The 23,894-nt window shown below is 45.3% G+C and overlaps 1 protein-coding gene across 1 annotated transcript; it reads right to left on the reverse strand.

Annotated features, from left to right (window-relative positions):
• Positions 1-399: 399 nt before the first annotated feature.
• On the reverse strand, positions 400-23,186 carry LOC119456310 (signal peptidase complex catalytic subunit SEC11A-like). Its single transcript, XM_037718008.2, has 6 exons — positions 22,983-23,186; positions 22,187-22,296; positions 18,603-18,752; positions 16,934-17,053; positions 9,620-9,677; positions 400-827 (listed from the first exon to the last, which is right to left on the reverse strand). Exons 1-6 carry the CDS (start codon positions 23,028-23,030, stop codon positions 777-779), a joined length of 537 nt encoding a protein of 178 aa, XP_037573936.1. The 5' UTR covers positions 23,031-23,186; the 3' UTR covers positions 400-776.
• Positions 23,187-23,894: the final 708 nt, after the last annotated feature.

Consider the following 23,894-nt stretch of genomic DNA (forward strand, 5'->3'; position numbering starts at 1 on the left):
GCAGTGAACTGCCAGTAAAGGGATGAGCCATTATCTGTGGTCAATATTTACAAAGACCAGTGAAAAAGGCCTTTGTTCAACATACATCAGACATATTACGGCTCATGCTAACTGCATTTATGGTCTTATTAACCACATGGCTGGAAGATGGCAAAATAATGAGTATGGTGTCCACATTTGATCAAGACATTTAAAAGGCAACGATAATCAGTTGGTCCATTGACACTGTTGGTCCAGTGCCACTTCACAACTAGCAGAACAACAATTATAACATTGCAATTTTTCAACTCTTCCAACAGTATGCACAGTATAACCCTGTCCACACAACACAGTATTTACTGTGCATAAAATAAGGACAAATGAAGGAAGGAATGTAATTAAGTCCTCAAACGAAGCAAAAAGAAAAAACACAATTGCTTTTAATTCACTTTCATGTGCTCCAACCACCCTTACAAAGATGTGATGTGATGAAATATATTTATAAGATAGACAAGTATGGTACGTCTGCTGCTTTGTTTTTGTTCCAAAAGTGAACTGGGCCCGATTTTGGATAGTATTACACGTAAATAAAGAGGTGCCCACATTGTGAACACCTTGGCAAAATATTCTTTTCTCCATCTTGAACAGAAAGAAAACGAAACAAAATGTGTGGCACATGGCCACTGAACCGGTATGTGGGCGGGCAGCGAGGAAGAGGGAAGCCCCTCGCTGTTGACTTGCGCAGTCCCACAAAAGTTGATGTTGGCGAGGCAGTGAGCTTCGCGACACAGCCAGTCCTATTCTCGATGAACCAACACAAATAACCCAAGACATCCTAGCACAAGGAACTGCAAAGTAAGGAAAACAAAGGAGATTCTTGTGTGAACATCACAAACCACAGCTGCAAAAGACACTAGGGAGTTTTAGGCTTTGTGCACCCAAAGTTGGAGAACGCAAACTGCTGATCGTACAAAAGAATGCAAAAATGTATACAAAATAATGCAAGCAGGGTGTGGGTTTCTATTAAGAATGCAGCGACTTAAACGCACTACACTGAAGAAACAAGACAGAAACACAAGTTGACAGGGGTGTAGGGTTTTGGGTATGCAAAGATGCTTGGGTGTGCAATTTCTAAAACTCCCTATTGTAGCACAATTTGAAAGTTGCAAGTGGAGTTAAGTGGCAACTGCACAAAACGTTTTTGATGTAATACTAAGCTGGGCATTGCCTAGTGTTGGAGCATTCATTTCAGGCAACACTTTGCCATGGCTGTAGTGCAACCGACTGCCGTCCTCTTTAATCAGTAACCACTTGTCACCTATTTCAATCAGGGTTATGGATCGGTGACTGCACAATGTAAAATGGATGTCAGAATGCCAGGCAATACCACGCCATGGGTAATGCCATATCGAAAACATGTTCCACTTAGTTGCCACTTAACCTTTACAGCCAACTAACACTACTTCAAAAGAAGTTTCTACAATGTTGTCTCAAAACGCACTTGTGCAAGTTAGATGCTTATTTTATTTTTTAAAAAGTGGATAGTGCAACCTGATCTCTCAAGTTCTGTCATGGCTCATTTGATGAAAGTTGACTGCGGGTATTCAAGACATGAATGCAAACATCGCTTTGAGCACAGGTTGAGGGGTATGAAGGCAAGAATTTGTGGTCCGATCACATCTGTAATTTTTGTCCAATGCAGCTTGCAGGTGAAGCATGACAGACTGGTGAGACAACTCTCACAATTAGGCATGTTTTTGCCTGTATTCTCTTGTCAGGTGTTCTTCTGTCATTCATGGAGGTAAATTATTTTGGTTTTTTTTTGCCATGGTCAAAGAAGAAAAAAGCTCATGGCAAATAGGTATTTTGAACAACGACCCATGATTGAGGGGCTAATTCTGCACCACAGATTAGGCAGCGTGAGCTGGGGCATTATCGTAATGGAAAAAAATTGCACACCACCCTTTTCATATTTCTTGTCATTTTCTTCACACAATCGTTCTGCATTGCCTCAACCTCTCCAAGTAAAATTGCTGATTAACTTTTTTTTCTTGAAGGAACACATTCCCAATGTGCAATTCCACAAGAAAAAATAATGAGCATCATCTCTACACTTGAACTTGTACTTTTTTTCAGTCCTGGTGAACAGTTTCCATTGGTTTGCAGCTTGTTTGGTTTCAGGGTCATAGCCATATGTTGAAGACCAAGAAGTGAAATGGTTGGAGCAGTTACTGTATTTACACGATTGTAGGTCGACCCATTTTTTTCAAATTTGACAATCCAATGTTGGGGGGTCGACTTAGAATCGAAACCGAACCGTGTACCGCTAGTAACGGCAAGAGGAACGAGAAATCAGGGGCGCTACGGCGTCGTTACAACTTTGCACCTACGTTTCCATGGTTACGGTAGAAGCGTAGCGTATTAATTTACCGTATTGCATACATTTTGATTGCGCGCACCACGAGCGCACAGCTCTTGTGGGAGCATCAATCATTGATGGAAGAGCCGCCATTTGGGGGGTACTGGTAGTTGGCGGAAGAGCCGTCGTTTGTCGCGGAAGAGCTGTTCTTTGAGATAAGATTTTTTTTTTTTCGACGGCCACGCACATTTGTCACTTCTGCTGTTGTGCTGAATCGTCGTGCCTGTCATGAGTGCAAAGAACTTTCGGCGCTCGTTCACAGCAGCGTTCAAACGGGCTGCTATCCTCCATGCTGAGGAAACTAACAACTGCGCAGCAGAACGCAAGTTTGGAGTCAGTGAACATGTGGTGCAGCCACTGGCTTCAGCGCGAGGAAATTTTCTCATGCGACTCCAAGCGCCGTGGTTTTCGCGGGCCGAAGTCAGGACGCTTTCCGGAGCTGGAGACGAAGCTTGCAGCATACGTGACTGATCTACGCGATCGATCGCTGTTGGTCACATGTGAAATGATCACTGCAACAAGCCTGCTGTCTTCGCTGCGGAAGCAGGGATTCCAAGGAGTTACTTCAAGGCTAGCAGAGCCTGGGCATCTAAATTTATGAAGAGGGCTGACTTCTCCTTACGTCGACGCACCAGCGTGTGCCTAAAAGTTGCCGGCCGCATACGAGGAGAAGGTCCTCGCCTTTCATAGGCACTTTCTGAAACTCCACGACTCCTGACAGTATTTGCTCGGCCAGATTGGCAATGCCGACCAAACTCCCGTATACTTTGACATGACCAGCAATACGACAGTGAGCGTGAAGGGAGCACGCGATGTGAATCTGCTCACAACTGGCAATGAAAAGCTGCGTTTTACTGTGATGCTTGGCGGATGGTGCCAAGCTTCGCCCGTACATCGTGTTCAAAAGGAAGACGATGCCTAAAGAAATACTTCCTAAAGGAGTTGTGGTACGGGCGAATGCGAAGGGCTTCATGACAGATGAGATGGTATGGAGTGGTACCGTCTGGTGTGGCTCCTGAGGCCGGGGGCATCCCTCAGGAGTGCAATCCCCAACCTGCTAGTGTTGGACTCATTCCGGGGCCACCTCACCGCCAAGGTGAAAGCGGTGTTTCAGAAGGAGCACACCGACATGCTCATAATCCCCGGTGGCTTGACGGGGCAGCTTCAGCCTCTCGATGTGGGGGTCAACAAGCCTTTCAAGGGCCTCCTGCGCCGTGAATACAACGAGTGGATATCCACAGAAAACCGTGAACTTACTCCAAGTGGGCGTGTGAGGAGGGCCTCCCTGGCTACTGTGTGCGGGTGGGTCCTCTCTGCGTGGGCGGCTGTACCGCGCGATGTCGTGGTGCAGTCGTTCGCTAAGTGTGGACTCGCACTTGATGACGACGTGCTGTGGGACCGCAGCAGCTATGATGGCAGCAGTACCAGCGAGGTCGACTCCAGTGACGATGAGTAGTTTTAAGCAACCCCATCAATAAATTTCCCTTGTGTGAAATGCACTCGCATAGTTTCCCCCCCCCTCCCCCCCCCTTTTTTTAGACATGCAATTTTGGGGGGGTCGACTTACAATCATGTAAATACGGTAGTCTATTCAATATTCTTACGGTCACAAGCTGAAGACGCAGCGATGAAATGAAAAAAATTGTCATCCACCCTAGTGTAAGCAAGAAGCTACCAAGGCGTTTCTCAAAAAGAAAGACTCGCAGTTGAAAAAAAATTGGTCCTGGTCAGGGGATCACACCCAGGGCCAACACCTTTCCAGGTGTTGACATCCTACCACGATGAAGATGAAGCTAGTTCTAGAAGCTTCCATCCGATCAGCACTGCTCTTCCTCTTTCTGTCTGGCAGGTAGGATTTGTAACACCATAGCATCACCTTCTGTTTCCCGTGATAACCTTTACGAAAGGCTGGGCCAAATAGTGATTTTGTCATCATCTCCTGGCAAAAAATCCAACTTTTTTGTTTTGAACTGTGTGACCAGGTGGGGAACAAACTTTGTGGCAACATGTCCAATGTCTATACTAAAAACACACAGACAAGAGTGTCAACTCGTACCAACAGCTTCCGAGATCTTGTCAATTGTGTAGCCACAACCCCCTCACCAATTTCTTTTTTGAACCTTTTTGACATTCTCACTGGTACGAATGGTAGATGGTTGGCCAAAATGAGGATAGTCTTCAATGCTCATTCCTTCTCCCTAAAAGTGAGCAAGCCTAACAAATGTGTGTATAGCTAAGTGCGGCCCCCATAAAGGCCCTCTAAAGCACTGCAAGTGCTTCTGTGCCAGTTTTTTAAATATAAAGAAATCTCAGGCGGATTCACTGTTCATTTTATTTACCCTAAGGGCCCATCGGGCATTACATAGGGGGGGGAGACATTTTTAGTACAATGAACAATAAAAGTTAGATGCACACAACAAAGAATATAGCGGTGCTAATAACACTTGCATAAACGCTCTTGCATAATAAAGTATACATAGAATTCGTCCAATAAGGTGGGAATATGCAAACGAAAAACGGAAATATTTACAGAAAGCAATACAGCAATTTCGACATGTAGATACTGAAGCGTGCGATGATTTATTTGATACATCATGACACAATAACTGAAACACACCGTAATGAAAGTTAGAAGACATGCCATTCGCACGTGTCAAAACTACCGAACATCTTTGTGGTTATGTCAATGGCTTTTGGTAAGCGATAAGAATTGATTTAGTGCTTCTGAAAATTTATCGGCATTTTCTTCTTCAGCTACTGATCTCGGCAACTGATTCCACTCCTGGATTGCCAAATGCAGAAAGGAAAAACGAAGTAGGTCGGTGCGGGCAAATGATTGACGAACTTTAAAAGAGTGGTCCAAGCGTGGAAACATTGCAACTGGCGTTGTTATTATTGTGGCAGTGTAAGGTGTAGGGTTGTGATATATCTTATGAAAGAATATTAAACGAGACGCCTTCCGTCTTCTTTCTAGTGTTGCAAGGTCAAGGCTGTCTTTGATTTTAGATACACTTGAATATGAAGAGTAATCCGACACGATGAACCTAGCAGCTTTGTTTTGTAATGATTCTAGCCTCTTCGTGAGGTATGCTTGATGAGGGTTCCAATGGATTTGAAGAAGCAATGATTATGCAAGAGGAGTATGACAATTGGGACAACTATAAACACAAATGCATATGACATTTCAGTGACATCAGCTTGGCTACAGGGTTGGGATGCAACCAACTACAGCCACCCAGCGGGGGAACAGTGATCTACAACTAGAAGGAACTGTGCGAAGCCAGTTAATTTTTTGGAAGGGGGGAGGGGAGATACACCTGTTTTGCTCCGGAACTACAAAGTAGAACATAGCAGAAAATGAGTCCACAATTAAGCACTTTGTCGGGTCCTCATCCTTAGTCAGGTCCTCATCTGTAGTGTGGAGCAGTGACAGCTAACATGTTGACTTTAAAGATAAACTTCCGATATTGTTCAACCGACATCGTAAAACCGCGATATCATAAAACCAGTTTGCAAAATGCTGCCCACATCATAAAAGATTAGGTTCCCTGATGCATCTATTGTGGGAGAGCCCACTTATGTCTTTCTTGACAACTTTATCATCCAAGTAATGTTTTTACTGGCGACAGTCTGTCATACGGACACTGAGTAGGAGCGCTTGGAAATGTTAGGTGACCATGGCAGCTCATGCCTCCAAGAGATGCTGCATGGTAGTGCCTCGGTCATGCAGATGCTAGCATTCGAAGCATCCGGCTGCACAGATGACTTATCCAAGGAGAAGAAGCACTCACACAGTAGATAGTATGTGCTGACACAACAAGTTAGAGGTGGCAGCCATGGGAGTGCTGTGATTACATTGGTGAGAATATCAATTCAGCTGCTCTTCAAAGGAAATACTTTCAACCATTGTGCTCTCTTCTCAGTGTTTGAATGTAACGCATTAGCACCTCGTACTAAACGTGTCTTCAGTGTGTTTCCAAATGCATTCTCGGGGGGCCCGGAGCAGGCCCATGCATTTGCCGCTCTTGTCCGCTTCCTGACAACTCACACCATGGCCGTTACTCTCATTTAACGGCAGCACAGCAGAGAGTGCATGACACCTTCAGAAAGAAATTCTATTCCATCACTGAACAAGGGTGCCTGACTTTAGGTTGTTACAGACCACCAAGTCCTCTGCTGGCTCTCTTCTCTCAAGGACCCGGAAGGATGGCTTGGTTGTTAGGCCTTGCACCTCAAAGAATATTCGTTTGTCATCCTCTAAAAGCCTCACCGTTTACACAAAGATGCCGAGATCCTCCTGATCTTGCTACACATGATTCAGACGTCTACATACTGGCTTTTACTGATGTGAGCGACATGTGCACTGAACAACAATACGATGAATCCTTGCGTTTTCTATCATAAGCAGTGCACAATCTGTACGTTCATGCTCCATAACGGCATCCTTTACTGTCTCAATATCAGCATTGAAGGTCATGAACTTCTACTCGTCCTTCCTCATCTTTATGTCCCATGGTATTTGAGCAACTTCACGGTGTACGGACGGTGGGACACCTGAGGTTCAGAATATCACGGACTTACGACTGCATATAACAGCTGCTCTATCAGCGTGAGCTGTACCACTCGGTGCATCGCTATGATGCTGCTTGCAGGCCACCTTCACAGTATTGACCTCTTCGAACCATTCTATCACATCAGCCTTGACCTGCTTGGCCCTTTTCCGATGACAATTCTGGGAATAAGTGGATCGCAGTCACTACAGATCGCACAACATACTACGCAATCACGAGGGCTTTGCAGACTAGTTGCACCACTGACGTCACCAATTTTCTTCTGAATAACAAAATGTTTCCAATTCTAGGAACTCCAAAGCAGCACCCCAGAAAATGACTGCAGTGTCGGTAACAACATAACGTATTTTTGCACGTATAACCCGCACCAAAAAGTTTCAAAAGTTAGCTGTAAAGTTAGGGTGCGGGTTACATGCGAATTTTACTCGGAGGTGTGGCTTCACGGCAGCACAGCGTGCACTGCAGTGTAGTCACACCTCGAGGCAGCAGCGCACCCAGAATGACTGCCAGGGGGGGGGGGGGGGGGTTGAAAATTTGCCAATACCATCTAAACAGCACTAATTTCGATTTCTTCACGGGAAATTGTCAAAAAATGTGCTTTTTGCGTGTGTGTAGACGATTGCGCGGCTTACATCTTAGTTGCAGTACTCATATGCATAAGGAAAGAAAAGGGGTTAAACAAAAGGGGGGGTTAAGTCGGCCTCAGGGGGGGGTTCAACCCCCGAATCCCCCCCCCGTCGGTGCGCCACTACCTCGAGGCAAAGTTCTCCGCCATTTAGTTTTGTTATCTCCTAGGGAATCCCACCCTCTCCCCACCACTGCGTGTTGAAGATCCCTTCTCCCCTCCATCATGGTTAAAGTGAACATTATTCTAGTACACTGTAATCATGGTCGTCCATTTGCCTCCTATTTACGGGTCGGCATTTTGCATATAGCGAATAATGCACGCGGCGCCAGCGAACTCGCACGTCACCCGTTCCCGTGACACTCCCGCGTTTCACACGAAGCGCTTCGCGATACTAATAGCCATATCGCCGTTGCCCATCTGAGTGCTGCTCCGGCCGCACTGTCATCCTCTGTCGTGGAATGCTAGCTGCAGCTGCAAAGTGATCCGATTTGTGTCCGATGTGATGCGACTAATTTGTCCACGATGGCGTCCATCGTGTGAATCTAGCTTTATCAGTATCGCCGAAGAGGGGGGAACAGAGCCGCTGGCCGATGATACGATGATGTGGGTGTATCCATGAATGGACTGTTTTTGCAAAGATTTGAGCGTTGTTGCATGCAGTTATTACCGTGGGTTTTACGCGTCGATATTGTTTTTTTTTTCTTTCCCAGCTGTTGTAATTGCGGGTGTGGGTTATACACGGTGGCGGGTTACATGCGGAAAAATACAGTAAGTGCTTTTTTTTAAGTGCGGAAGATTGACCACGCTTCATGATAATTTAGTTACCACATCCTTCAAAGTGATCCCTTGTCCCGACACATTCATTTTTTCTATGCCTTGTATGTGTTTTGGGGCACAGCTTTCTGCATTTAAACACTGATTGAGAGTACACAATTTTCATGGAAGAGTGCCAATGCCAGCCCCAGCAGCACGTTTGTTTACATCCACTTCAATTTAAGGCTGCAATCAAGACAACACTTTGCTAATTGTATGTTTCTATCCCTGATGCAATACCCTAAATAGAATCTATAAGAAATTTATTGCCTAGCATGACACAGTCTCCCAACCAGTGCCAATCGTTACCGTTGCTGTCTTGTCGGCATCATTGTCATGTCAGCCCAGTGTGATAGCGCCAGACGTTGCACAAGGCACACGCGTGTTAGCAAGGAGCTAGAAACAAGCAGGCTGGCAGCCCAGCAGAGAAGCAGCCTCATCTCCTATCGTGCTCCTTGCAAGCAACCCTATCAGTGATGTCAGCATTCTTTGCGAAACCTAACAGTGAGCTTAGAAGCTCCAGAATGCATCACTTTGATGTCAGTGTCATGTAGTGCTGCAGTATAATGCTGGTCTGTGCAGCCTTTAAAGCCCATATTAAAATATGTACTCTGGAGCTTTCGCCATTAATATTTGCTCAGCAATGACCATATATACTGAGGAACCAAACAAGAGAAGCATCTAAATACGAAATTTTGTGTCAGTACTCCTTTCACGTCAAGTGTTCGGAAGAGTTGGCTATTTTGATAGTAAGTTAGTAATGGTAGTTGGGATGTAGTGCAGAGTCAAGTAAAGCTGTACCAATGCCCTTAATTTCCGAATGGTATTTGGAAATTGAGTAACAAGCAATTTATCCTAGCTTCTTTTTATCCTACCCGTATCTTCACCAATGAATGCAAGTGCATGAGTGATAACCTGAGTGGTAACATCAACCAAGAGCATGAAGATTTATGACACATCACATGTGGATCATTTTCACAGAATCGAGCAAGCTGCTGTGTAGTGTCAGAAATTTTGATATGTGGTCAACCTGCACGTATTTATACAGGCTTTAAAATTTGGCTGACGCGCCTTCCCAAGCCTTTAGAAGTGACACACATTAAGATGTGGTGAAGCACACAGGCATATAGATACATTTTATATCAGAGTAAGCTCGAAGGAAACGACCAAGCAAAAAAGAAAGAACAAGCAACAAAACTGCTTACTCACCTTAAACTTTGGATAGTCGTTCATTAATATCGTAACAATACCAACATATGGGACAAACCTGTAACGAAAATAAATGAACACAGTGAAGCTATCGTAAGTGAATCTGCAGTAGTTGGGAACTGCAAACTTTGTGTGCAATTGCCACAACATGCTTAACAGTTCACATTCACCTTCAGCCTAATTAGATCCACTGCACAACAAAGGCCTCTACCAAAACTCTGCAATAACCTCTTTCTCATAACGACCCTCCCACACCATATATACCTACAATTTTCTTGTCTCATGACTCAATCAGGTTCTCTTGTGATGCCTAAAAAAAATGCTGGTGTTTTACGTGCTAAAACCACTATCTGATTATTAGGCATGCTGTAGTAAGAGCTCCAGCTTAAGTTCGACCACCTGGGGTATTTTAACGTGCACCAAATGCACGATACATGAACGTTTTTACATTCCTCCCCCATCAGAATGCAGCAGCTGTGGCCAGGATTGAACCCTCGACCTCAAGCTCAGCAGCACAACGCCATAGCCGCTGGGTTACCACGGCAGGTATGTGATGCCTCCAGACCTTCAGCCTACACCACAATTCTTTAAACACACCAGCTCTGAAACTCCACATCAAATTCCTGGTGCCCCTAAACGCAAACTATGTGGCTTAGTTGGCTAAGTCACAGCCAATGAGCGAAAGATAAGCCTTTTCTTCGATTCATTGCTGCCTATTGCAAGCCATAAAGCAACAGTGCACTTCTTTTAAGATGAACTTCAAGGGACCATACAATCTGTTCATGTTATTGTCCTAAGAGATATTCACCACAGTAGGAATTAAACAATGTTAAGCGAGCCCTGATACACTTTCTCCTGGGAGCTGAGGAACCCCCCTTTGATAAGTGCAGTATCTTTCGGCACATGTACTCCCAAAAGACATTCCGAAAAACACGATATGAATACAGAAATTAGTAGTGCAATAACTTAACATATTTATTCAAGTACAGCCAACTTCCGTTAATTTGACTATGACGGGAGTGGTGAAATTGATTGAATTATCTGCCAGGTCAAATTAAACAAGATGCAGAAAAAACACAAAAACCCACTGCTGATCTATTTGGCAGGATTTGATCGAGTTTAACACCGCCTCTGAATCAAACACGTCGCAAATAACAGAGAAATGACAAAGCTCCTAACCAAATTAGATATATAAAGCACACCCGATCTTTTAGAACGAAGGCCGGTTTCCTAAAGTCAGCTTTGCCGCACGGTTTCTGAACTCAGCTTTGCCACAATACAGTCATTTCACACGGTAAAGCGTATGAACACCACGAATGAGGTATTCGTTTTGTATCTAACTGCACAGTGCAAGCAATTTTTGGCCCATTTTACTTGGAAAACAAGAGATGCCCGTTAGAATTGGGTAAATACCGTAATCAGACATTGCAAGCCACCGGTATTGCTTGAAAATCTTCCTAGGGTGGGCCGCAAATAAGCATGTTTAATGGGAGATGACGCGTGTTCAGCGCATTCACTGTCCCCTAAGCTCCGCCGAGACAGACGCTGCCACTTGAGGGGTTGTTGGAGTTACCACATGGGTCAGGTGTGCACATGCGCGCGCGTGCGTGTGTGTGTGTGTGTGCATGCGCGCGTGGACTGGCCAAGTCCGAATTATCCAGCAAATGTCAATTTTATGGTCAAAATAACGAATGTTTTGACACATAGAAATGCATAGGTGCCAGCAGGGACCTTCGGTCGAGATCGAATTAACCAAAAATTCTAATTAACCGGAGTCAAATTTACGGAAGTCTACTGTATAAGGCGACATTTCTTTCCCCAGAATCCTTAGCCTCAAAGTCACCCCTCGCCTTACATGTGAAGCTGATGGATTCAATTACTATATATCAATATGGCAGCAGCAGTGTCACATTTCCGGCAATCTAGATTTGAGATGGCAGCACAAACTTTAGCAACTAATAAGCCTTGGCAGGTGAGGCAGCACTGTTATTTTTCGCATAAAATCTGCACCGAGTTATAAAAAAATTTAACAGTAAAGGCAGGATGTGGGTTATATGCGAGTTTCACCTTATAATGCAGCTTTGCGGCAGCGGGCTCTGCCGTAAGCCACACCATAGGGCTTATGCAAAGACACACCAGCTAAACAGGCTCAGACGTGCAAGTTTCTAATGATTACCTTCACACGATTGTGATAAAAAGTGTAGGGGCATTCAGTGTCAATATACAGTTACAGCATGACTAAAATCAGCTTTGTTCTATCATTGGTGGTAGCTAGGAGCAGCTACATTCGTAGTATAGAACTTGCAGTATATCTAGCTTGTAGCAGCAGCCCCGAGCTCTCCAGTGGAATGTGTGGTTGTGGCATCTACCATTTAACATCCCAGGTAGTCAAACAGGCAGAATCTCCCTGACAGCTCGTCATTTCACAGCTGTGCACAACGTCCTCAGCCTGACTATGAAATGACATATGCCAGACGACGAAATGCTACAAGTTTTAATTTTGCTAAAGCCCATGGGGTTTAAAGACACGTGCATGCTGGCAACTTCACACAGAAACAGCCAGAGCCCTTAAACTGAATTCTGGGATTTGATGTGCTAAACCTACGATGATTATAAGGCACGCCGTAGTGGGGGATTCCGGATTAATTTTGACCACCAGGGGATCTTTACCGTGCCCCCAATGCACAGGATACGGCCGTTTTTGCATTTCGGCCCCATCAAAATGCAGCCGCCGTAGCCGGGATTTGATCCCGCGACTGCCAGAGCCCTTAAAAGTACACTAAAGAGCAACACTAAAATACAGTCGATCCCCGATACATTGAACTCGAAGGGGACCACGAAATAGCAGTTCCGATATATTTAATATTCAAAATATAAAATATGCCTATCTGAAGCTTATCTGAAAACTCCGCATATCTTGGAGTAACATTGGCTAGTTTCCCAAGACCATGAAAAGCAGGAATTTGCTCATTTGCTTCTCCAAGGCCACATAGAATACACAAACGTTTATACTTAATTTTAATACACAGATGACACAAGTAACTTGGTCTGTGACAACCAACCATAAAATCCCGTGTACTTGGCTGCAAGACTGTGATGTGCCTCACACATGTCAAAGCCCTTGTTGCAAGTTTTTATTCCGAAAAAGGTAGAAATGGATGCAGCGTGGAAGCAGCCTGTATGGTTATGCACTGTGCCACCATCAGTGCACTCGTACTGCGAATCACATGTGAACGTGTCCCGGCCATGTTTTTGTTAAAACACGCTGTTTGACCGTTTACTAGCCAATGTTGCTAAAAAGGAACATCAACTGAAATAACTTTCTATTTATCCTAGGCCCATCGTAATTGTGCAGTATTCATGCCATTACTTCAATCTGGGTCTGGGGAAGCCACAAATAATGAGTATTCAAGTTTTTATCAAACAGGATTTTGAATTTGAACACAAATACAGTATAGACCACTTATAACGTAACCGCTTATAGTGCTGGACCGGATATAGTGCGGTCTTTTCAGACTCCCGTTAATTTTCCCATAGCAGTCCATGTATACACGTATCGCTTATAGTGCAGTCGCAGGAAATGAAATACCGGTTACAATGCGGCTGCCTGGGAGTATGGAAGTCAGCGGAGACAGCGAATGCTCCCCTCAAACGGGCGCCCCAATGAGTGCTCGAGGAAGAAAGAGACGAAGTGGAGGAGAAGAGCATGTGGTGCGAACGAACAGCCAGTGAGGCTGAAACCAGAATCTTGAGTGCAAGTCGTGATCACGGAGCGCATAGCGAGCGAGGGCCACGAAACTGCCAACGCTGGCCAATGCTCGCTTCACGATAACGGCAGTAAACGAAACTTCAGGGAGCGGGCGGCGCCGGCATGGCACGACGATGGGCGCACGCGGAGACCGTGGAATGTGAGGGAGGGCGGCAGGGAAGTGGATTTTGCTTCGGCAACTCCGCCGTTTCAGTGGCTCCCCTCGCCCTCCCTCCTAGCTCCCTCACTTTCGAATGTCACTGTGCGCGCACGCCGCCATGCAGGCACTGCGCCGCTCCAGCCTGCCTGGCGCCAGCTCCCCGAAGTTTCGTTTTCTGCCGTTATCGGGAACCGGGCGTTTGCTGGTGTGGGCAGTTTCGTTGGCCGGCCTGGGACAGCGCCGCTGCTTCCCTCTGCGCCATAGCTGCAGCGTGCAAGGTAACACGTGACTAGAAAGTAGAGGAAGCATAAAGGGGAAAGAAGGGTTCACTGCCATTTTCTACGCGTGGCTACGGTAGCGTGGCTGAGACGGCACATACACGCATGTTCCGGCGCAATGCAGAATCGGCGACCTTGCCATTTGAGAGAGGCTGAAATTACCGCCGTGTTTTTTTTTGTTTTGTTTTGTTCGCGCGCGACATTGAGGGGGTGGTGCCGAAGCAATGCCGGTCGGAGGCGCCGCCTGCGTGATTTGGTTCGAATTAACGAGATTCGACTGTTCATTGAATGCAAACATTCTAGCCGCATTCCTCGACTGTCGCATACGTGTGGCGGCTTGGTGCACATGTTTTGCATATGTGCGGGCCTTGAAAATTGTTGCTTTGGTTATAGTGCGGTACCGCTTATAGTGCGGATATTCGCGACTCCGGCGACTTATGTTATAAGCGGTCTACACTGTACTTCACATTTTTGAGCCCTAGTAAAGGCCACAGTTCAGAGCACCACTATATAAGTGGGAACAGCTAAGTGCCTAGCATAAGATCATCATCATCAGCCTATTCATGTCCACTGCAGGACGAAGGCCTCTCTCCCTGTGATCTCCACTTACCCCTGTCTTGCGCTAGCTGATTCCAACTTGCGCCTGCAAATTTCCTATATGCTGCAAAATGTGATTTTAAACACTATAAATTAAAAATAGTCATTGCACTCTCTTCCGCACTTTACTTGAACTGTTTCTCTCAGAGTGTTGCCCACAGGTGAGCTTTCGCCATTCCTACCAGCATGCGCCCATATAAACTTGCGCTACACTCATTTGCATTAGTTGCCAGCTGATCATCTGCGAACCCCACTTAACATGCGCTGCTGTCAGTGCAGCCTGTGTGAATGATCTCACCCCAGCTCAACGGGTATGAGCGTTTATCGAAAGCTATCATCCCGCAATGACATGCTACTGGAAACCCCCGCCAGCTAGGCCTAGCCTGCACCGTTTCACCGGGAGTCTTGCTGCCAAAGTGGCAGTTTGGTGTAGAGTCAACGAAATGCTTCGCAGTGACCGTACGGCACTTCGAAAACGTAGGAACCACCTCACTGACCAAAGTAAGAGCACATTTTAGTCACAAGCTTCGAATCCCAGACACACGCAGCTGGTCGATCTATATGTTTTAGTCATAGTGCACTGCCGCTTATATAGTGCCAAAATTCGCGCCTAACATTATAAGCGGTTTATGCTGTCGATGTTCCTCAGCCCTATCTTGTCACAAGGTACAGACGAGACAACCTTAAGTTACTGCTCATGAGAAGCGTTGATTGCTTCCCTGAAGGACAGATTACAATGTCACCGGTCACCTCCTTTCCCGTCGCAGCAACCGTGCGCCCGTTTGCATTGGAGTGCATGGTACTGGTGTTTGTGCTTATATAGTAAAACCTCGTTAATTCGACCGTCGTTAACTCGGGAAATCTGATAATTTGGACATGCATTATTTAATGCAATAAAGTTCTCGTTAATTCGGCCGTATTTGGCTGCACATCGGTAAATTCGGACAGCTCTCGGAGCTCGGCGAGCGCCTAAAGAGCAATGTGCGATGCAAAAGGGCAAAAACAGCGTTAGCGTCCACTGAAACGAAGCGGCGGAGTTCACATCGACATAGTCATCAGTGGAAAGCATACGTAAATACGTTTACCACCATGCATAGCATCGCATTGACCGCGGGTCTTCGTGACTGCGTAGTTGCCAACCATGATAGCGTTGATAGTGGTCGCGGTTTCGTCCGCAGAGGTTGCAGCAAACTAGTTTTGTTTTTACTCAGTGCAAAGCTGTCGAGAATAAAGAGCATCATCTACATCGCAATAGGCAGCGACCTGGCAACACTAGCGAAAAAATAATCAGGATGTGCGTACGGTAGTGAAAAGCGTCTCACGTGAAGACGCGCGCCGCGGCTATGCTGTGAACAAAGTCTCGAGGCCTTCGCCGCAGCAAGCGCTAGTCAGTCCCGAGATGACCAGAATTGCAGCTTCCGCACTGCTCTTGAGCAAAATAGAAACAGGATTTGCTGATTCATTCAGTAAATAAAAGCATGTTGATGTAGTAAGCATTTGTTTATTGTTTTCTTGATACCCTCGATACTTCGACATTTGGCTAATTCGGACATTTTTTTTCGGTGCTCTGAAGTCCGAATTAATGAGGTTTTACTGTACAGTAGAACCTCGTTCATACCGTTTTGGGAAAAAACACGAAAAAAAACTTACTAACCGAGAAAACGTACGATCAAAGTAACTAAAAATTGGATAGACTCAACTGTAGCTGACATCTACGCAATACAAATCATTGCGCACGAGGCCCAAGACACCGACGCGCATCGAGCTAGTGGGGCTTCAGCGGCCCGAGACACATAAGTTTCGTTATTTTCCTATTGCGCAGTGTTTAAAGACCCGGCGACGGGAAACCGAAACAAAATCGGGCTGGTGGGTGACGCTGGATGCCACCGAAGCGAAACGTGACGCTCACATCGCGCCACCTGCAGCAGGGAGCGGTGGCACATTTGGATTGTCGCCTATTAAAAGCGTGTAGTACCCTACCAACAGCACTACGCCCCAAGCGCTGTAAAACAGATAGGTGAACATGCTTATCACAATAGGGTTGGCAGCGTGCAACGACCCCGGAGAATATTTGCTGGTACCAGAATAAGGAACTGAGTGCGCACCTGCCATTTTTATGTGAGATGGGTGAGCGAGTATTCCAGTGAAGCTGCCACGACGGGCTGCTATATACTGTTCTCGGTAAGTGCGCACTCGGAATATCTCTAAAGTTTCATTCGAGCCATGCAGAATGCTGGCAACAGCTCACTATAAGGGGAGAGGACGACAAAAGACTACAGCCTCTTGACTGCATCAGTGTTCATGGGTTACATTTAAGGACAAAGGTAAGCAATCCTGCCACGAACTCTATCTCAGTTCGTAACGGGATACACAGGTAATGCCCTAATTATATGTGTTCCTTTCTGTGCCATAGTTAAAGTGTGTCAGTCAGTTTTATAAAGCTGACAAGGACAAAAAACTTGAAGATAGAGGTAAAGGGCTGACTGCACCTAGCGCATGCGATTGAATGTGGCAGAGAAGCCATCACTCACCCCCTTGCCCGGCCGACAATGTCCTTCTTGTCGAGCCACATCTGGCCAGGAGCATATAAGCCTCGGTCATCAACCGAGTTGTTGTCCCCCTTGGTGAGAATTTTCACCGACCCATCGGCCCTGCGTGCAAGGCAAAGGAAAGCAAAAGACTGATAAGTCATCATAAGAACAATCGGTGCATAACAAGGTCGAGTGTGTGAGGAACTCGCAAGGCCAGGGTTAAACAATACAAAACCAGAAACGAAAAAGACAGCAACAATACAAAAGGGTAAAAATGTTTTGGCTGCTACAGAAACCTTGTTCGCAAAGTGAACAGGGATCTTATGCCCGAACGGGGGTCAAACTTTCGTTACGTGATGGGAATCCCAGTCTTCTTCACTTGACTTTCTAGGCGGCCAACAGCTGCAGACCACCTACTTTTATTGTAGATGCAGATATGGCCCGGTGTAATGCAGGCACGCATCATGCTTGGCACACAGTTGCGTTACAATAGCAGAAAGTGCACAATCTACAGCCTAGCATCATGGCAGAGCCTGAGTCACCGGCAGCCTTCAGCGCGCTATGATGCAGCCAGCACAAGAACATGTCTTATCTCACGCCGGAACCACTACACCAGAATGCATTGCGCGCTAGCTTGCATTGCGCGCTAGAATGCATTGCGCGCCTACGACAGTGATCTGAGCTGATCACCTACGACAGTGATCTAGTGCGTAATTCAAAATGAGCGAAGACATGTTAACAATATCAGGAAGGCCTAGTGAAATGAAACAGAAATCTCATCATTATAAGGCTGTCGTGCCACCTGGTGTCGGAGAACCGCGTCGCTGCACTGACACCAATGCTCAGGACAGGATGACAAAGAGAGGTGGACAGATCATCTAGGGCATCACACCAGGCCAGGACAGCTTCCAAAGCCGTAGAAGCAACAGAAAGGAGAGGACGCCCATGAAGATGAGACGAGGACAGTCTTTCATTGTTGATTTAATTTAATTATAGGGTTTTACGTGCCAAAACCACGATCTGATTATGAGGCACACCGTAGTGGGGGACTCCGGAAATTTGGACCACCTGGGGTTCTTTAACGTGCACCTAAATCTAAGTACACGGGTGTTTTCGCATTTCGCCCTCAATGCGGCAGCCGTGGCCGGAATTCGATCCCGCGACCTCGTGCTCAGCAGCCCAACACCATAGCCACTGAGTTTCAATGTTGATAACATTGCTCGTACCCCATAGCATGTGCACAAACGTTTCGTCGTAATGCTTTCTAGAGGCGATGTCTTATTGTCAGACATATGCCACACCTTTCATAGAAGGTGCTTCGAGGCCCTTTTAGCTCCCTTCTCCAATTAGCTCAATAGATTAGAGGCCCTTATTCGGTTTCTTCAGATTCAGTGCACTTTAGTTAAAGTGAAGGTTTGGATAATTTGAGCAGAGTTCCAAGATTCTGTTATGTTTGTCCAAAAAGGAGATGGCTACTGTATGCTGTGATCATGTAGAACGAGTTAGCATGCAGGACATGTTCCTGTCCGTGAGCTATTCCAACCGCAGCCTGCAATTGTAACATGCCAGAGGAACCTCGAAAAATTTGCATGCAAAGAACTTCATGTGCAATCAGCGATTATAGCAAGATGTCCCATACAAGTTCAGCCAGAATGACGACCAGACTCACTTTTCGTGCAGCTTGAGCACCCTGTGAACAATGGGGATGTCACGGCCCTCCACTTTGAAGACCACGATGTCACCAACGCGGACTGGGTCTTCCTTGTAGTTTGTCAGGAAGAGCAGGTCTCCACGGTGGAATGCTGGCTCCATACTCCCACTGACCATGATAAAAAAACACATAGTACAGAATTACTGAAGTGTGCATTGCTTGCATCCTTGCATTACTTAACTAAGTACATGCCATAAGAATGCTTTAGCTGCATACCAGTCTTACTAATTGCATGCAATGGGAATGCTTTAGCTGCATGCTAGTCTTGCAATGTCAAATTAGAAATAGATGGACTTTCCTTTTATTTATTTTATTAGAATTTATTTCATTAATTAGCTAAAATCTTACTACTTTATTCTATGGTGAAATATCTGGATATTTCACAGAAATTTTATCAGATGGCAGTGCAACTAGAGCACCATTCTAAAATATAAATTTCTGCGAGTCTTCATGAATATTCACTGAACATGGATCAGTATGCCTGGAAGATATTTGAGTTGTATCAGCATAGCTTCAGCCCGCCAAGTATACGATTGCATATATTAATGTCTGCATACCTGCTAGTTCTTGCTGACAAACTGTTGACATTTGGTCAACCTTTTTCTTTCTTGCATTTGCTGTGCTTTCTGCTTTAAATTTCAAGGCCCACAATATATTGTTGTAACTTGATGCTTTATGTCTTAACCTCGTATGCCCCCTGTGACCCCAATTTTTGTTTTTTGTTTTTTTTACATGAAACGTCTTTCAGTTCAGTCAGCATAGGGGTCGCTTGCTATAATTTCACGCAAAAAACATGTAGTACTATTATCACTTATATCTTTGCAACCGTACTACCCACGTGCCTTACTTTGGTATCATTGTGTAGAGGAAAAACGCCATTACACAAACATCCATGGGTCACGTGCACAGATTTATTTATTTATTTATTTATTTAACATACCCTCAGGGCCAAAGGCATTAGAGAGGGGAGTGGGTTACATGTGAAAGAATATACATATATACATAACAAAGAATGAGCAAGCACATAAAATTCTAATTATACAATGTTAGCTAGGGCGTTCTTGAATAGGTGGTGATTTCTGATGGAGATTACATCCGAAGGAAGGTGATTCCACTCTTCGGATGTCCGTGGTAAGAATGACTGAAAAAAAGCGTCAGTTCTGCAAAAAGGAATTCGAACTTTTTGTGCGTGATCTAAGCGAGATGAAACATACTGAGGGGGTGATATAAGCTCATGGTGGAGCTGAGGATGATGAAATATGGAGTGAAAAAGGCTCAAGCGAAACAACTTACGGCGGGATGCAAGGGTTGATAGGTCAAGACTTAATTTCATGGCTGATATGCTTGCTGTTCTGTTGTAGTTAGAAAGAATAAAACGCGTGGAGTTATTTTGAACCATTTCTAGTGACCGAATTAGGTTTTCATGGCTTGGATCCCAGACGGAGGCAGCATATTCTAGTTTCGGGCGAATTAGCGTTTTGTACATGGTTAATTTTATGGATGAAGATACTTGTGCGAAGTTACGACGGAGGTACCCCAAAATTCGATTAGCATTGCTAATTACATACGAAATGTGGTCTGCCCAAGAAAGGTTTGATGTAATGTGAATGCCAAGGTATTTGTATGAGGACACGGTCTCCAAAGAAGTACTAGCGATGTGGTAAATAGACGAAACAGATGATGTTCGATGATGGGGATGATGGCGCCATTGTCGCACCACACGATTCAATTCATTTAGCCTCTCGCTCAGCATTCAGAGAGGTATCGCTAAGCCGTACATTTGTTGATTGAAGCAGAAGTGGTTGCGTTTCAGAGCTCGCTCTGCCATAGTAGGTATAATTCATCAAACTCAAATCTGTGCTCATCAGGCGTCATAAGGGAAGTGGACAAGTGTATAAGTATACAAGTGCACAATTTGTTGTAGAAATTTGGCAGTCGCTAAGCTATGGTGCTCCCGCATTTGTCCTGCAGGGTACAGAAATAGCGTGAAGGGTACAGAAATAGCGGGCAGCAAGACAAAGAGATGCCAATTCATGCCCACCACCTTTTGACTACAATGGGCCCACTACAAATAGGAAGCAAGCACAATTACAAGATTAGACTGCAAGACCTCCACTAGCTGTATCATAAGTTAAGCATGTAAGCTTTCTAATGCATGAACAAATGTCACTTGTGTATGTGGTTACGTCATTTCTGTACCCTAGTGCCCATACACTCTCAACAGCACGCACAAAACGTATCTTGTACCCCAATGCCAGCTGCGTCCCCGATACAGCCTACCCAGTAATTTTTTATTCTACCAGACAGATAAAGATACTTATTTTAAAGCAAACCGTTTTCTTTGGATCTCTTGCCTATTTTAGTGGTCAGACTTTGACTGCCGATACAAGAATGCATGTGCTCTCACACAACTGAGCTGCGGGACACGTTGGTCGCTGATTGTAAACATATGAAATTAAAAGACCTCGATGCAAACCTAGTTCTCAGAAACTTATCTCGATATGGCATTTGCAATGGTAAAATAACTAACTTGTCAAACTTAAACATCCAGAGCTGCTCCAAAGGTTGTAAAGATGGGCAATGGGTGACAATGCAAACGTAACACTTGGCTCTGTAGAAGACATGCCTTCATAACATTGTTGTGCATGTGAAAAGCTGGGCCTCACAGCCAGTGCTGTTGCACGAGAGCTTTGGAGCATCTGAAGGTTTGGATGCTGTGGTGAAATGGCTCAGAAAGGATTGCCTTCTCACACTCCTGGCCTCCCACCCTGTGGCAGCTGGAAGGGGCTCCGGCACCGTTCCAGATGTACGGGTGAATGGTTCTCTTCTCTACGGAATTCTACAATGAAACAACCCATGCTACCTAACTGTCCTAAATGTAACAAATATGCACCTTCAAGCGCAACATTCCTCTAATGAAATGAATATCTTTCTAAAAGTGTTTGGCTATTCGCTTACATTGTCCAATCATTGTCGATGGTAACTGCGAATTTTTTTTTGTTCGTTTTTCTCACTTAGAACTTTACTGATGAAGTCTCAGCAGGGCTGTGGAGTAGCCACATAGCAAAGCCAGCAATTCAGCATGACAGTTTTTGTAATTTATCTGTGAAATAAGCTACTAGAAAAGGCATCTTAGGTTCATGGGATTTCGGAAAAAATAGTTCGAGCTATGAAGTGACGCAATGCATGCTAGAATGTGCTTATGATTGCCCTTTAGTGTAACATTAACCATGAAGTATGCAGAATTGATGAGCCAGTTCATAATACATATACTATTACATTTCTCTCTCAGCATGATTAGAGATGCTATGCCCTAGATTCAGGACTTCACACACACACACACAACACTGGGCTCTGCTCTCCTACCTAACCAAAAACCCTTTAGAGAATCTAAGCTTGCCCAAAAAGAAAAATTGGTGCAATGTTTTCATAACTCAGACGGCCGGTGCGTCACACGCGGTTTAAAAATCTGCGGTTCCTAATTATTCTTTTTTCTGTCTCTCATTTCTATGTCATTTCAAAATGGATCCGTGGACATTTACCTGAGCACGACTACGATCGGGCTGCCGCTGCCGGTGACGACCATCAGACCTTTCCATATCATAAGGGCCGACGACACGATCATACCAAAGTTTAAACCTTGGTATAAAAGCTGTGGGAGGAAAAAGATAAGGTCAGACAACATAACAGGTTGAATCAAGCGTCCTGGCACGTGGCTGTAGTTACGAGAATTAAAAGGAGCGCAGTAGCGGCAGATCGTGGGAAGCGAAAGCACCGGTAACCTCAAATAGCCAGCGCAGTGCCCCCGGTAGAAATAAGAAAACAGTAAGTAGAGAAGATGTCGCTATGCACGCATGTCCAAATGACATGGATAAATCTAACATAAGAATGCGAGGGCACAGCTGCAGGAAAGCCGCCTCCGGGCAATTTCATGCATTCGCGTACGCGCGGTATTAAATATGCTCCAACAAGTAGCAATGAGCCATTAACGAAAGCGGTAATTCTGACCGTACAGAGTGCCACAATGCCACGTAATTTTTTAAAATAAGGTCTTTGACCGCGCAATTACTTGTGACATTCGGTGCGCAAAACATCTGGCAAAGCCCGGCTTCCGTGGCCGAGAAAAGTCAGCGAAACTAGAAGCAAGGGAAAGGTTTTTGTTACGTGGAAAATAAAACCACAGAATGCTTAACATTTTTGTTAGCTCCTAGAATATCTACTGAGCTAGTACGAAGTCCATGCAAACTGTATTTACACAGGTGCCAATATATCCAGTCGTCAGCGCAGTAAGCACACGTCGAGAACATGGGAGGAAGCGTACGCTGTGCGCTTGCTTACCTGCCGCTTATTCATGCGTTTGAGGTCATCTAGCATGCCACCAAACATGTTTGGTTAATAATGTCGTGGGTCCCTTAGACCCCAGCAGACAGAGAAAATTCCGTAGGTGCACTTCCAGCCCAAACCGCACCGCCGAGCGTTACCGCCGCCACATACACCTAACCGGTACACGTCAGTTGAAAGGGCCCCCAGCGATTACAAAAAGAAAATAAGACGCGTCCATGCGCTGGCGCCACCACTCGCTGGTGAAAAAAACTAAGCTCAATGTTATCGGACAACAATGTATTTTCGCTGTTTAAAGACTGCGAAAGAAAGACAACGTTCACGTCACCATTAAAGGGACCCTGAAACGATCTTGACGATTGTGTACAAACGTACTGAGTCGTTAGAGTAAGTCCTTTTGATCATTAATTGACGCATCTAAGCGCTCCACGTAAAGCGTGTAATTTATTATAAGGTTTTAAAAATGTACATCGCTACCGATTGCAGCACGCCAAGCGGCTAATTTTTTTGACCAGAATACGTCACTGGGTCCAGCTTTCCGATTGGCTGCCCAGGGCGCGTCATCGATAATTTTTCCAACATTATGGTGAACAAATGTTGTTCGTAATAGTTTAGATGTTAGTTAATTTGTTTCTATAAAAAGAAAGTAACAGAAAGAGAATGCACAAGGACATGTATCACTACACAAAAAGTACTTCCTGCCCACAGCAAGTGTCGTCTGCTTGTGTTACAACGTGCTCCGTGTTGACGAGAGCTGCGCGGTCAGTGTTGGTCTTGTTCTTTCTTTTCGCAAGCACCATGGTTCGCCCTTGCGTTGTGCGCTGCAAACATAGCGATCGGCGACATGTCAAGCCGCGACATCGTGCCCCGCTGCAAGGCAGCAGACGAGCGCAGTGGCTGCAGCGCATC

This window comes from Dermacentor silvarum, chromosome 6 (genome assembly GCF_013339745.2).
Source record: "Dermacentor silvarum isolate Dsil-2018 chromosome 6, BIME_Dsil_1.4, whole genome shotgun sequence".
In the NCBI taxonomy this organism is placed as follows: Eukaryota; Metazoa; Arthropoda; class Arachnida; order Ixodida; family Ixodidae; genus Dermacentor; species Dermacentor silvarum.

Bases quoted from the DNA above. Each gene is read 5' to 3' on its own strand.
- LOC119456310 (XM_037718008.2), bottom strand. From the start codon at position 23,030: ATGTTTGGTGGCATGCTAGATGACCTCAAACGCATGAATAAGCGGCAG. The intron at 17,054-18,602 runs GTGAGTCTGGTC...CCTTGCACGCAG, and splicing joins GTGCTCAAGCTGCACGAAAA to GGCCGATGGGTCGGTGAAAA. The intron at 828-9,619 runs GTGAGTAAGCAG...CTTACTTTGCAG, and splicing joins ACGACTATCCAAAGTTTAAG to TTCCTTGTGCTAGGATGTCT.